Source organism: Hyperolius riggenbachi, chromosome 12, assembly GCF_040937935.1.
Source record: "Hyperolius riggenbachi isolate aHypRig1 chromosome 12, aHypRig1.pri, whole genome shotgun sequence".
NCBI lineage: Eukaryota > Metazoa > Chordata > Amphibia > Anura > Hyperoliidae > Hyperolius > Hyperolius riggenbachi.
The window spans coordinates 95,130,798-95,143,826 of NC_090657.1; the positions used below are offsets into that span (position 1 = coordinate 95,130,798).

The following is a 13,029-nucleotide window of genomic DNA, read 5'->3' on the forward strand; positions in this document are numbered from 1 at the left end:
TCGTGCTTGTCCTGGCATCTCCACACCCACATAGGGCAGTCAATATGGCTGACATATTGTCTCTGAAGACAATACACACGTATGTCAATGGCGACTATGTGTTTAGTTTGTTTTGTTTAATCTTGATGTTCTGTTGTAACTGGTTCCGGCTGAGACACGTTTTGGGATATAAGAGCACTCTTAAGGCTCTACAATGTCAGATCTGAGGGTACTCTCGATAAATGCCAGAGGGCTTAATATTCCTGAAAAACGCTCTTCACTGCTAAGCGATATATGGAAACAGAGAGCAAATGTAATTTTTATACAGGAAACTCACTTCAGGGAGGGCTCGGCCCCTAGGCTTGGAAACAGACGCTATCCAAAAGCGTATCTTAGCAACACACCTGATTCCAAGACTAGGGGCACGGCAATCCTCATTGGTAATGATGTCCCCATCTCTCAAGAGCAAGTGTACAGAGATGAACGAGGTAGATATGTGATGGTCAAATGCCTAATCAATGAACAAAGATACACGTTGTGCTCAGTATATGCCCCCAATGTGGACCAGGTCGCCTTTTTACTACGATTCCTAAAAGCCTTAGAGTCCTTTGCGGAGGGAAGTATCATAGTAGGAGGAGACCTAAATGTCCCACTTAACCCTGCCATAGATACATCCCAGGGCAGATCCTCTATCTCCTACTCTAAGATTAACAAACTTAAAAAAGCGCTTGCTGAAAGGCAACTGGTTGATGTCTGGAGGGTTCTCCACCCAACAGACAAAGACTTTTCCTTTTACTCGACTGTGCATGGCGTGTACTCCAGAATTGATTGCATTCTGATAACACATAACCTCCTATCTGATGTGGTTAAAGCCTCTATTGGTATTATGACATACTCTGACCATGCCCCAGTACTCCTAACCTTAGTCAATAAGACAAAAAACGAAAGACCATTCAATTGGAAACTCAACACCACAATGCTAAATGATGATGCCACAGCAGATAAAATTAGACGAGAAATAGAGCACTACTTTATAGACAACAATAATGGGGAAACCCCTGAGCCCACTGTCTGGGAGGCTCATAAATGTGTTTTAAGGGGCTACCTGATCCGACTAGGGGCAAGACTGAAGAGAGAGAGAGCTGCAGAATTAACGGGTCTACTCCAAGAAATTCTATTTCTTGAACAAAAACATAAAAAACACCTCCTGCAGAGGGACTTCGACAACCTAACCAAGGCTAGGGAAAAAGTAAAGAAAATTATGCATTTTAAGGCCCAGAATGCGGCCTTCCGGCTGCAAAACCTCTACTACTTGAATGGTAATAAATCCGGGAGACTTCTGGCGAGAGCTTTGAGACAGCAGCAACAAAGGAACTATATAGCCAAGATTATTGACCGGAATGCTAAACACCACATTAGAAATGAGTCAATGGCAAGAGCCTTTAAAGAATTTTATACAGGCCTTTACAACCTACTGGACAAACAAGGCCAACACCCTAGAGTAGATCTTCGCACTAAAATACAGGCTTATCTTTACTCCTCCAAAATGACAAGCCTACAGCCCCACATGATTGAGGAACTAGACGCCACCTTCACTGAGGATGAAATAGCTAGAGTGATATCCCAGATTAAACCAGGCAAGGCCCCTGGGCCAGACGGGCTACCTATTGAATATTACAAGAAATATAAACAACTACTGGTACCCAGACTATGTGCCACTTTTAATGCAATTGCCGACCCTGATAACCCTGTCTCGTTCCCAACACAAACGTTGGAGTCACATATTTCTGTGATTCATAAGGATGGCAAAGATCCCACCTCTTGCGCTAGTTATAGGCCCATTTCACTTCTCAATCTAGACCTTAAAATATTTGCTAAAACATTGGCCAACAGACTTGCCCCCCATATGAGTCACCTGGTCCACTGGGACCAGGTAGGTTTCATCCCAGAAAGAGAGGCCAGGGATAATACGATCCGCACTTTAAACCTGGTCCAGTCTGCTCGGTTAACCAATACACCATGTATGCTTTTATCTACTGATGCTGAAAAGGCATTCGACCGAGTAGACTGGACTTGGATGACGGGGGTCTTGTCCTATATTGGCCTAGGGGGAAGAATGCGCTCCTGTGTTAACTGCCTATACTCAAAACCTTCGGCACGTATAAGGGTTAATGGAGTCCTCTCAGATAGCCTGACAATTAGCAATGGAACGAGGCAGGGTTGTCCATTTTCTCCCCTGATATTTGCCTTGGCCTTAGAGCCATTTCTGTGCCGTATAAGAAACAATCCTGATGTCACTGGCCTCCAAATTGGGGATACCATGCATAAAGTAGCTGCATATGCAGATGACCTGCTCTTCTATATCTCCAACCCGGTTATCTCTATACCTAATTTGATGGCGGAATTCAAAGATTTTGGGGCTCTCTCTCTCTTTAAGATCAACTTTGATAAAAGTGAGGCTTTAGACGTTAACCTGAGTACTGAGCTACTAGACCAGGTTAAAAACAACTTCCCCTTTAAATGGAGCACTAGCTATATTACTTATTTAGGCACCAAGTTGACAACTGACCCCAGAGACATTTTCAAGGCCAACTTCCCTCCACTCTTAGATAAACTCTCTGCAGACATTAAGAAATGGAATATGCCACACTTTTCATGGTTGGGAAGAATCTCTATAATTAAAATGAACCTCATGCCCCGCTTGCTATACCTCTTTCAGACTCTCCCAATAGCTATCCCAAAAGAGTTCCTTTCTCGAATACAGACTATCTTTAATAGATACATCTGGAAAGGTAAGCCTCCACGAATCAACAGATTTACCCTATATAGGACTAAGGAGGAGGGTGGCTTGGCAGTGCCCGATGTACTTAGCTACTATCGATCAGCCCTACTCACACGCATTATAGACTGGAATAGACATGCCACTACTAAACAATGGGTACCCATGGAGCAAGCACTATCTTCATTCCCTCTTAGATTACTTCCCTGGGCCTCGAACAATCCTAAACATAACTGGTCTACTTCACAGCTAGTATACAAAACTCTTAGAACGTTACAGGCTACCAGATCTTCACAGCCGATCTCACCATGGCCCACGCCTCTCTTTCCCATCTTTGACAATCCAGAATTCCCACAGGGATGCTCCCAGCTCTACCTAAGAGAATGGAGGTCATTGCCAAATCTCGACATTAGTAAACTTCATAGGGATCAAAGATGGCTTACGCTAGCAGAACTCAGGGCACTATTTCACAAACAGTCACTAGACTGGTGGGGCCTTTTCCAAATCAGACATCTCTTAGCTTCAATGGAAGTAAATACGTCCCACAGAACAAGCAAGACCCCATTTGAGGACTTATGCTTGGCTGCAGGTCCGAGCAAACAGACCCTATCCTTAATCTATAAGCTTCTTATTGATAGACCCGTGGATGACCTGAAGTTTGTTGGAGACTGGGAAAGAGATCTAGGTATTACATTCACCAAGAAGGAGAGAACTAATATATGTGTATTTGCTCACAAATCTAGTGTAGCTGTTCGTATTCAGGAAATCAACTATAAAATTCTAGCACGCTGGTACTACACTCCCTTACGAATCCACCAGATCTTTCCAAGCAGCGACCCCAACTGCTGGCGTTGTAAATCTGATATTGGCTCCCTGATACACCTATTATGGAGTTGTGATAAGCTCTCTCATTTTTGGATAGCGATAGAGAAACTACTCAAAGAAATGACAAATAGAGATATACCGTTTACCTGTGCGTTTTATTTGCTGCATATGAATAATTGGAAAATGAAAACCTATAAACAGTCTGTTGTGAGACATATCTTGAATGCTGCCAAAACTATCCTGGTTAGACTATGGGGTAAAACTACGCTACCTACCCTGACCCTAGTTATACAAGAACTAGATCAGATCCAACGTCTGGAAAGAGATAGGATGTTCCTTATAAATAAACAAGAGATATTCTCTAGGACTTGGAATACATGGTCTGTCTATAGAGAATCAGAAGAATTAAAAGTCGCATTAGAACAGCCATGATTGTCCCCGAGAGAGGCTGCATAGAGTGCCCCCTCCTATTTACCCCTGGTATTTGTCACACACACACCTAGATACCCTAACCCTTCAGCCATAACATCCCTGTTGTTAGTCTTAGCCGGACCTGTTCATGTTCCGTTTAATCCCCCTGCTCTGTTGGCAGTGGAAGTCCATCTCCCCCTTTCAGCTGCCTTATGATAGGATTTCAGAAGATAGGGGACGAAAACCACTAGAGGTATATACATAAATAACACACCCTGTTTGCTGTTTTTTATATATCGCTGCTACTATTGGTGGCCCCAATATGCATGAATGTTGTTGTAGCTGTACTTGATATGATTTATGTATATTCATGTGATGATATCTTTCTGTATGGCATCAACGTATCTTTGTATACCTTCTGCACAATAAAGAATTTGAAAAAAAAGAAGTGAAGGGAAAACAGTCGGAAAACAGTCGGAAATCAGATCGGACTTGTTGGAAATAATCAATCTGACAGTAAATCTGCCAGAAAATCTAATAGTGTGTACCTAGCATAAGATTGTGAGCTCCTCTGAGGACAGCCAATGACATGACTATGTACTCTGTAAAGTGCTGCAAAAGATGTCAGTTCTATATAAATACATCATAATACAGAAGGACTTTAGACTAGGACTATGGTAGGATTAGATTGTGAGCTCCTCTGAGGACAGTCAGTGACATGGCTATGTACTCTGTAAATAAGTGCTGCAGAAGATGTCAGTGCTAAATAAATAATATTAATAATACAGAAGGACATTAGACTAGAACTATGGTAGGAGTGTGAGCTCCTCTGAGGACAGTCAGTGACATGACTATGTACACTGTACAGTGCTGCAGAAGGTGTCAGTGCTATATAAATACATAATAATAATATGGTAGGCCATTAGATTGTGACTATGGTAGGATTACATTGTGAGCTCCTCTGAGGACAGTCAGTGACATGACTATGTACACTGTACAGTGCTGCAGAAGGTGTCAGTGCTATATAAATACTTAATAATAATATGGTAGGCCATTAGATTGTGACTATGGTAGGATTAAATTGTGAGCTCCTCTGAGGACAGTCAGTGACATGACTATGTACACTGTACAGTGCTGCAGAAGGTGTCAGGGCTTTATAAATACATAATAATAATATGGTAGGCCATTAGATTGTGACTATGGTAGGATTAGAATGTGAGCTCCTCTGAGGACAGTCAGTGACATGACTATGTACTCTGTACAGTGCTGCAGAAGGTGTCAGGGCTTTATAAATACATAATAATAATATGGTAGGCCATTAGATTGTGACTATGGTAGGATTAGAATGTGAGCTCCTCCGAGGACAGTCAGTGACATGACTATGTACTCTGTACAGTGCTGCAGAAGATGTCAGTGCTATATACATAATAATAATATGGTAGTACATTAGACTATGACTATGGTAGGATTAGATTGTGAGCTCCTCTGAAGACAGCCAGTGACATGACTATGTACTCTGTAATGTGCTGCAGGAGATGTCAGTGCTATATAAATACATAATAATAATAGGGTAGGACATTAGACTAGGACTATGGTAGGATTAGAGTGTGAGCTCCTCTGAGGACAGTCAGTGACATGACTATGTTCTCTGTAAAGTGCTGCAGAAGATGTCAGTGCTATATAAATGCTTAATAATAATAATAATATGGTAGGACATTTGCCTTGGACTATTGTAGGATTAGATCGTGAGCTCTGAAAACAATCAATGCCATGTACTTTGTAACGTGCTGCAGAAGATGTCAGAGAGAAAGAGAGAGAGAGAATAAATACATAATAGAAAGGAGAGACAGGGACAGATGCAGGGAAATGAGGCATAAAGGTAGAGGAATGTGGGAAAGAGAAATAGAGTACATAAGAAAGATGGAGGACATGGTGGGGGAGATTGAGAGGTATAGGCACAAAGAGACAGAGCATGGGGGAGAGGAGAAATGGCAGGGAAACCTCACTAGGCCTGCTGGCTTCCTCTGTCCCATTCGAGGAAGACTTTATGAGGAAAGAAGCCATTGCAATTGGGAGTGAGGAGATGGGAGGAGGGGGGCTTGGGAAGCAGAGACACACACACTTGAAAAACAAGAGATAAGAAACTCCAGCTGGCAATACAGCTAATTGTCTGGCGTTTACAGCTTACATTTAGGATGTACTGTGCAGATCCTGCTTCCTCTCCCTTCCATGTGTCTCAGAGATGCACCCAGCCTGACCGCAGTCCTGTCTCTATTTACCGCTCAGACTCAGAGCTGCCTGTCACACTTTGAAATTGCCGGTAAGAAAGGGGCGGGAGAGAGGGGTGTGCCATAGGTAGCAGGAAGAAGAAGAACAGTATTGTACATTGCCTGCACGTCACGCTGGCTGCTCAGACAGCTGATACTATGTCGGGCCAGCTGCTGGTGAGACTGATCAGTGCAGCCTCCCTACTGATGGAGACGCAGCCAGAGGACCTTCAGAGAGCAGAGCAGGAGAGGAAAGAAGTCGGCCCTTTCCTCTTGTGCTAGGCTTCAGCCAGCGGCCCAAAACACAGAGACAGGAGGCGGCCCGGGGGGAGACTGCCCCCCATCCCCCCAGGCCAGTCCGCCCCTGATCCCCATCAGATAAACATAGCAGGCTGTCAGCTTATCTTGTGCAGGGGCAAGGAGATGTGAGAAAACAGGAGACAAAGCATGGAGAGCTCCATAAAACTTGGCTCACCTTCCAGTAGCATGGCCTCTGCCAGCAAGCCTCACTGCCATTGAGAAGCAACACTGCCGTGCAAGCTAGTTTTTTTGTTAACTTGTATAAGGCTGGAGCACATCAATGTGAACAAGAGAGCCCAAATCTAAATATCATGCAAGGCAGCAAATAGAGAGAAAGGAATGATGCATCAGTTTGTCAATCTTACCTGCACCCAGCGATGTCCCTCCATGCATCCTCATTAGTTCCAGCTGGCTGATCTCTGCCTTCTCTCTGCATGCCCCGTCTGTGTAATCACGCGACATACAGAGGACAGGAAGTAGTGTGTAGCCGGCTGGAACTGATGAGGATGTACGGAGAAGACATCGCTGGGTGCAGATGAGATTCCCGGAGCCACACCGACAGTGCTGCACTCTGCAAAAGGGAGAGAGGAGACCCAGGAGGGGGGCCAAGGGAGGGAGATGAAGCCGGGTCGCCCTCGCCACATCCCTGACTAATTGGCTGATGTAGAAGAGCACAGCCCGGGGGTTAAGCGGGACCACGCCCCCCCCCCCAACCCGTGACTGTCCCTCCAAAATCGGGACACTTGTGAGGTCAAAATCTGGCCGCAGAGCTCGAAATCGACGGACTCGGAGGCCGGCGGCATCATGTGGGCGGCACCAGAACGGGCGGGCGGTGCACAGCTGAACGGGGGCGGGGCGGGTCCCAGCCAGAACACAGACTCTACCTCGGCGGCGGAGGGTCACTCACGGTGTGTGCAGCCAGGCACGGGGTCGGAGGCACGGTCGGGCACCACAGGAACAGCCGGACTTCACTGCAGAGTCTGCACTGCAGCCTGTACAGCACTCTCTCCAGCTCCGCAGTCACTTCCTCTATGTCTGGTGCCGCCCCTCCACTTCCTGCCGCCTGAGGAACCCGCCTCACCCCGCCTCATGGGCGGGCCGGCCCTGTGGACAGAGTTGCTGTACCCACGTTTCAGCCAGTACCAGATTTCTGCAAAGGCCACAAAGGCAGTGACCTAAAGGAGCTGCTGCTCAAGAGGGAGGATAGAAAGGAAGTAAAGGCAGCAAACAGTAAAAAAGACAGTTAACAGGCCTGCACATGAAACAGGAGAGCAGCTGGTCAAAAGAAAGGGGTGCTGCACATGAAAGAAAGGGACTGCTGTGCACAGAATCAGAAGGGGATTGCAAATGGTGTGTGTGCGTGTGTGTGTGTGGGGGGGGGGGGGGGGGGGGGGGGCAGGGGGCTTGGTCATCTAACACATTGGAGAAAGCTGTTGGAAATGGAAGGTGCTGCTGTTATACATGGAATGAGATGGTACACAAAGGGGGCGGGGCAACACAATGAAGGCGTCCCAGGCATACAAAAAGTATAAATTCTGGTCTGGTTTTAACTTCTTGCCGTCCGCTCCACGCCACTTGGCGTGAACGCGGTGGCAGTCCCAGGACCGCTCCACACTGATTGGCGTGAACGGCCTTCTATGGGGCTAGCAGGAGAGCGCACGCGCTGATGCGCGCACATCTCTACTTGGAAGGCGGAGCTGAGCTGTCCCCCTGGAGGACACAGAAGTGATCGGCGGTGATAGGCTGAATCCTATCACAGCCCATCGCTGTGATAGACTGACAGGGGGAGGAAAAGAGGGTGGGAAAATCATTAAAGAAATAGCTATTTTTATTAAAAAATAAATAACAAAAATACTTGTAAAAAACAAACAAACATTGGGGGAGCGATCAGACCCCTCCAACAGAGCTCTCTGGCACACAGGCATGCCGCAGGCACTGAGGGAGGCAGCTGTCAGCGCAGATTCTGCTGCGCAATGAGCTGCTCTCCCTCTCCATCTATTCACCGCGTGTCTGCCTGTCAGAAAAAAAACAGTGATGGGCTGTGTAATGAGCCGCTCTGACTTCAGTCGCCTCGGCTCTGCCTCTCTGTTTTCAGCGAATGAATGGAGGAGGGAGTGGCTAATTAGTTAAGTACGTCATGAGAGGCAGAGCCGAGGCGCCTGAAGCCAGAGCGGCTCATTACACAGCCCATCACAGTTTTTTTCTGACAGGCAGACACGCAGTGAATGGATGGAGAGGGAGAGTAGCTTATTGCGCAGCAGAGTCTGCGCTGACAGCTGCCTCCCTCAATGCCTGTGACATGCCTGTGGGCGGGGGTCCTTCGGCTGTAAGGGGTGATGATGGGGAAGACGGGCAGCTTGTGAGTTTTTATTATACAGTTTGCGCAGTTATGGAGAGCCGGATTAAACCATTTGTTCTCTTCTTTTTTTTTCTCAACACCTGATAAGGCGGGGAGCCTTATCTAGTGCTATGGCTTTACAGTTACAAAGGTCCGTCAGCGTTACTTCAGGGGCTGACCACAAGCTACAATGATATAGGGCAAATTAAAGGGCCATGTCAGAAATTAAAAAAAATTACACAGTAAGGCTTTTGTATACTTGATGTATCTACTGTGAGGTGATTAAAAATTAAATGATTTGCGGTAGTGGTCCTTTAAAGAGCTACATGCAGAATGGGGGGGATGGGCCCAAAGGATTTGATCACCCACATCTAATGCTAATCCTGCCATGTGGAGTGATCATTTTAGCACTAAATATATTGGTATTCTTTTTAATATACAAACACATTGATTTTTACAATATTAACACATACTTTCAGCACTTAAAATGTTTTCATAATACAGTAGAGTCTTGATTATCCGACACCGGCAGGGATTGGCTGATGCCGGATAAGTGTGCTTTCTGGTTGCTTGAGACTTAATGTTAAATATGGGCCTAGCTAATACAGCACTATATCCCACTCTATATACATGCCATGAACTCTGTATTCAATGTTAAAATACAGTAATTGAAAGCATGTTGACCTTGGGGCAGGCGTGGAACCCAGTTTAACCACTTCACCACTGAGGGGTTTTACCCCCTGAGCACCAGAGCAATTTTCACCTTTCAGCGCTCCTTCCATTCATTCGTCTATAACTTTATCATTACTTATCGCAATGAAATGAACTATATCTTGTTTTTTCCGCCACCAATTACGCTTTCTTTAGGTGGGACATTATGCCAAGAATTCTTTTTTTCAAAATGTGTTTTAATGGGAAAATAGGAAAAATGTGGGGAAAAAAATAATTATTTTTCAGTTTTCGGCCATTATAGTTTTTAAATAATGCATGCTACTGTAATTAAAACCCATGAAATGTATTTGCCCTTTTGTCCCGGTTATAAAACCATTTAAATTATGTCCCTATCACAATGTTTGGCGCCAATATTTTATTTGGAAATAAAGGTGCATTTTTTTCATTTTTGCGTCCATCCCTAATTACAAGCCCATAGTTTATAAAGTAACAGTGTTATACCCTCTTGACAAATATTTAAAAAGTTCAGTCCCTAAGGTAACTATTTATGTATTTTTTTTAATTGTAAATTTTTTTATTTTTTTTTAATTACAAAAAAAAAAAAAAATGGGGAGTGTGGGAGGTAATGAGTTAATTTTATGTGTAAAAGTCATTTATTTGTATGTGAAAAATGTGTAGGGTGTAGTTTACTATTTGGCCACAAGATGGCCACAGTAACTTTTTGTTTTAATGCGACCTCCAAGCTTCCTTCCGGAAGTATAAGGAGGCTGGACACGTGAGTTTTTTCTCACAATGATCGCGCTGCCCATAGGAGAGCAGCGGATCATTGCGGGGCTTAGATCAACGAACGGGAATGGATTTTCCCGTTCATTGATCTCTGGGCGAGCGGGCGGCGGCGTGTTTACTAGCGGCGGGCGGCGTGTTTACGAGCGGGAGCGCGGACAGCGTCGGGAACGCGGAAAGTACGTATTTCTCCGTCCCTGGTTGTTAAAGGATGGAAAAAGGGGCGGAGAAATACGTACGCGCGGGGGTAAAGTGGTTAAGCACAGCAGAGCCCACAAACAGCCTAAGAAGTTGGCCTTTACCACTGTGAGTACTGCAGGGGATTTGTGCTGGTTGGTTGAGACTGCTGGTTACTTTAATTCTGGATAATCAGGACTCTACTGTAAAAACAAATAAACTTGTCTTGGATATTACCTTTTTCCTTGCTCAGAGTACAAACTTTAACTCGTTCATGTTCCAAGGATTTTACCCCCTAAGGCTCTTGACATTTTAGACACTTGTTTTGCTTTCGATACAGCAGTAAATTTGTAATTACTTATACCATCTTAGTGATATATATTTTGATTATTTTTTCAGTACAATCTAGGTTTTCTCTGGGTAATACGTTTTTTCCCAAAAATATATTTTATATAAAGCATAGTTTATAAAATATATTTTATATACTGTATATGTTATATAAAATTAGGCATAACTGCAGAAAATACACTTTTTTTTCCATTTTCACCCTTCATAATTTTCACCTATCAAGTCCCACAGTTGTAAAACACTTAAAATATATTTTTTTATACCCCTGATATGCCATAGTCTATTAATAGCTGAGCATGTGTAGGACCATCATCCCCAGCCTGCATGTCTGTGGCAATCGGATGTGTTCGCTAGGGAGACAGTTCGGGGGCCATAGTGCTGTACAGATGCATCGCTAGGCAATGGCAGAGCAATGCATTCGTAAAGCATTGTGACCCCAAACTGTCGTCCTAGTGATCACATCCGATCCGTACAGGGAGAAGTCATTGACAGTGTATAAACAGGTATGGGTATTGCAGGGATTAACAAGGGGTTAATAGGCTAGGCTAGGGATAGATTAACACTCAACTGGGATGGGCGGGGGCACTTTTTATTTCATTTAGACGTTGTCACTCATTTTTTTTCACCTTGCAACATTTTGTTTGCCTAATTTCATAGAATTATTGTTTCTATTTTTTATAGCAGCAATCATTCACTTTTACACAGTACTGTGCACACATACATGTGTAGCGGCTGACAATGGTTATTAGGGTAGATCATGTAGTATGTATATTCTACAGCCACAAACCTACACCAGCACTTTTTAGGACATAGAATCTACGTCCTAGAACAGAGACCATATCTGCATTTAAAAATTGTTAGCAACATTTCCTTTAACATCACCAACATTTCTATTAGTTAGTATTGTACACTACCTAAATCTGATGTTTACCTGCGGTATCAGGAATGAAAAGTATAATGTGTTCAGTTTAGGGATCTACAAAGAAAAAGAGAACAAACAAAGGATTATTGCAAGAAACTCTTTAAAAAGTGTGAACTTTAAATACATCCGTACACTATTTTTTTCTGTAAATTGTACCAATTATTGTATTGTACCTCATCCCAGAGGAAACTCATGCAGACAAGGGGAGAACATACAAACTCTTTGCAGATAGTGCCCTGGCTGGGATTTGAACTAGGGACCCAGCGTTGCAAGGCAAGAGAGCTAACCACTACGCCACCATGCTGCCCCTGTTCTCTAGTTTGGTCACCTCCCCTCACTCTCACATCCAGTACTTCTCACAAATTGTACTTCACTTTTGTAACTCTCTTAGGCCCAATGCACACCAAAAACCTCTAGCAGATCCGCAAAACGCTAGAGGTTTTTGAAGCAGATTTCAGAACGATTCTAGGCATTTTTAGGGCTCATTCACACTTGCTGATCGCAAAACGCTAGCGATTTACGCCAAAAAAAATCACCATTCACACCTGGCGACTTTTTAGCGATCATGTTTTGCACTTCTATAGCACTAAAACGTGATCGCCGGGAAATCGCCTGAAAATGGTGCACGCTACACGTTTGCGTTTAGCGTTTTTGGGCGATTTGCGGCGATAAGCGCAAATCACTCAAATGAGAACGGGCCCATAGACTTATTACCCTAGCGCTTTGAAAAGCGCTAGCGTTTGAGCGTTTTGCCGAAATCGCCGGCAAAACGCTCAAGTGTGAATGGGCCCTTAGAGACGTTTTCTAAACATGCCTAGCGTTTTTTGGAGCGTTTTTGTGTAGCAGATTACAAATATTGTTACAGTAAAGCAGTTACTGAACAGCTTCGGTACCAAAAACGCCTGAAAAAACGCTCTGATCTAGCGTTTTTCAAATGTGTTTTCCACTTTCCTATACTTTAACATTGAGGCAGAAACAACTCAGAAATCTAAAAATGCTGCAGCCCCCGAGTTTGCATTTGTAGATAAAAACGAACCGCTCTGGTGTTCACTATCCCATTCACTTTCATTAGCCAAGCGGTTTTCACCCTGCAAGCGTTTTAAAAAATGCTCCAGAACCGCTCTGTTGTGCACCAGCCCTTACACACCTTGTTTATCAAGCTCAAGACTGAAAAACTTTATGTTTAGTAAACCAAGCACCAACTGAGCACCTATAATAGAAAATACAT

The 13,029-nt window shown here is 44.2% G+C and overlaps 1 protein-coding gene across 16 annotated transcripts in view; it reads right to left on the bottom strand.

Moving 5' to 3' along the window:
* Positions 1–13,029, bottom strand: part of LOC137542461 (bactericidal permeability-increasing protein-like) — a 353,798-nt gene that overhangs the window by 65,273 nt on the left and 275,496 nt on the right. For all 16 annotated transcript variants that reach the window (XR_011025439.1, XM_068264385.1, XM_068264382.1 and 13 more), the window contains one exon: positions 11,811–11,855. Coding sequence is in view for 15 of the 16 variants with exons in the window: in XM_068264385.1 (XP_068120486.1) it covers positions 11,811–11,855 (45 nt within the window). In the remaining variant the exon portion in view is untranslated. The remainder of the gene's footprint in view (positions 1–11,810; positions 11,856–13,029) is intronic.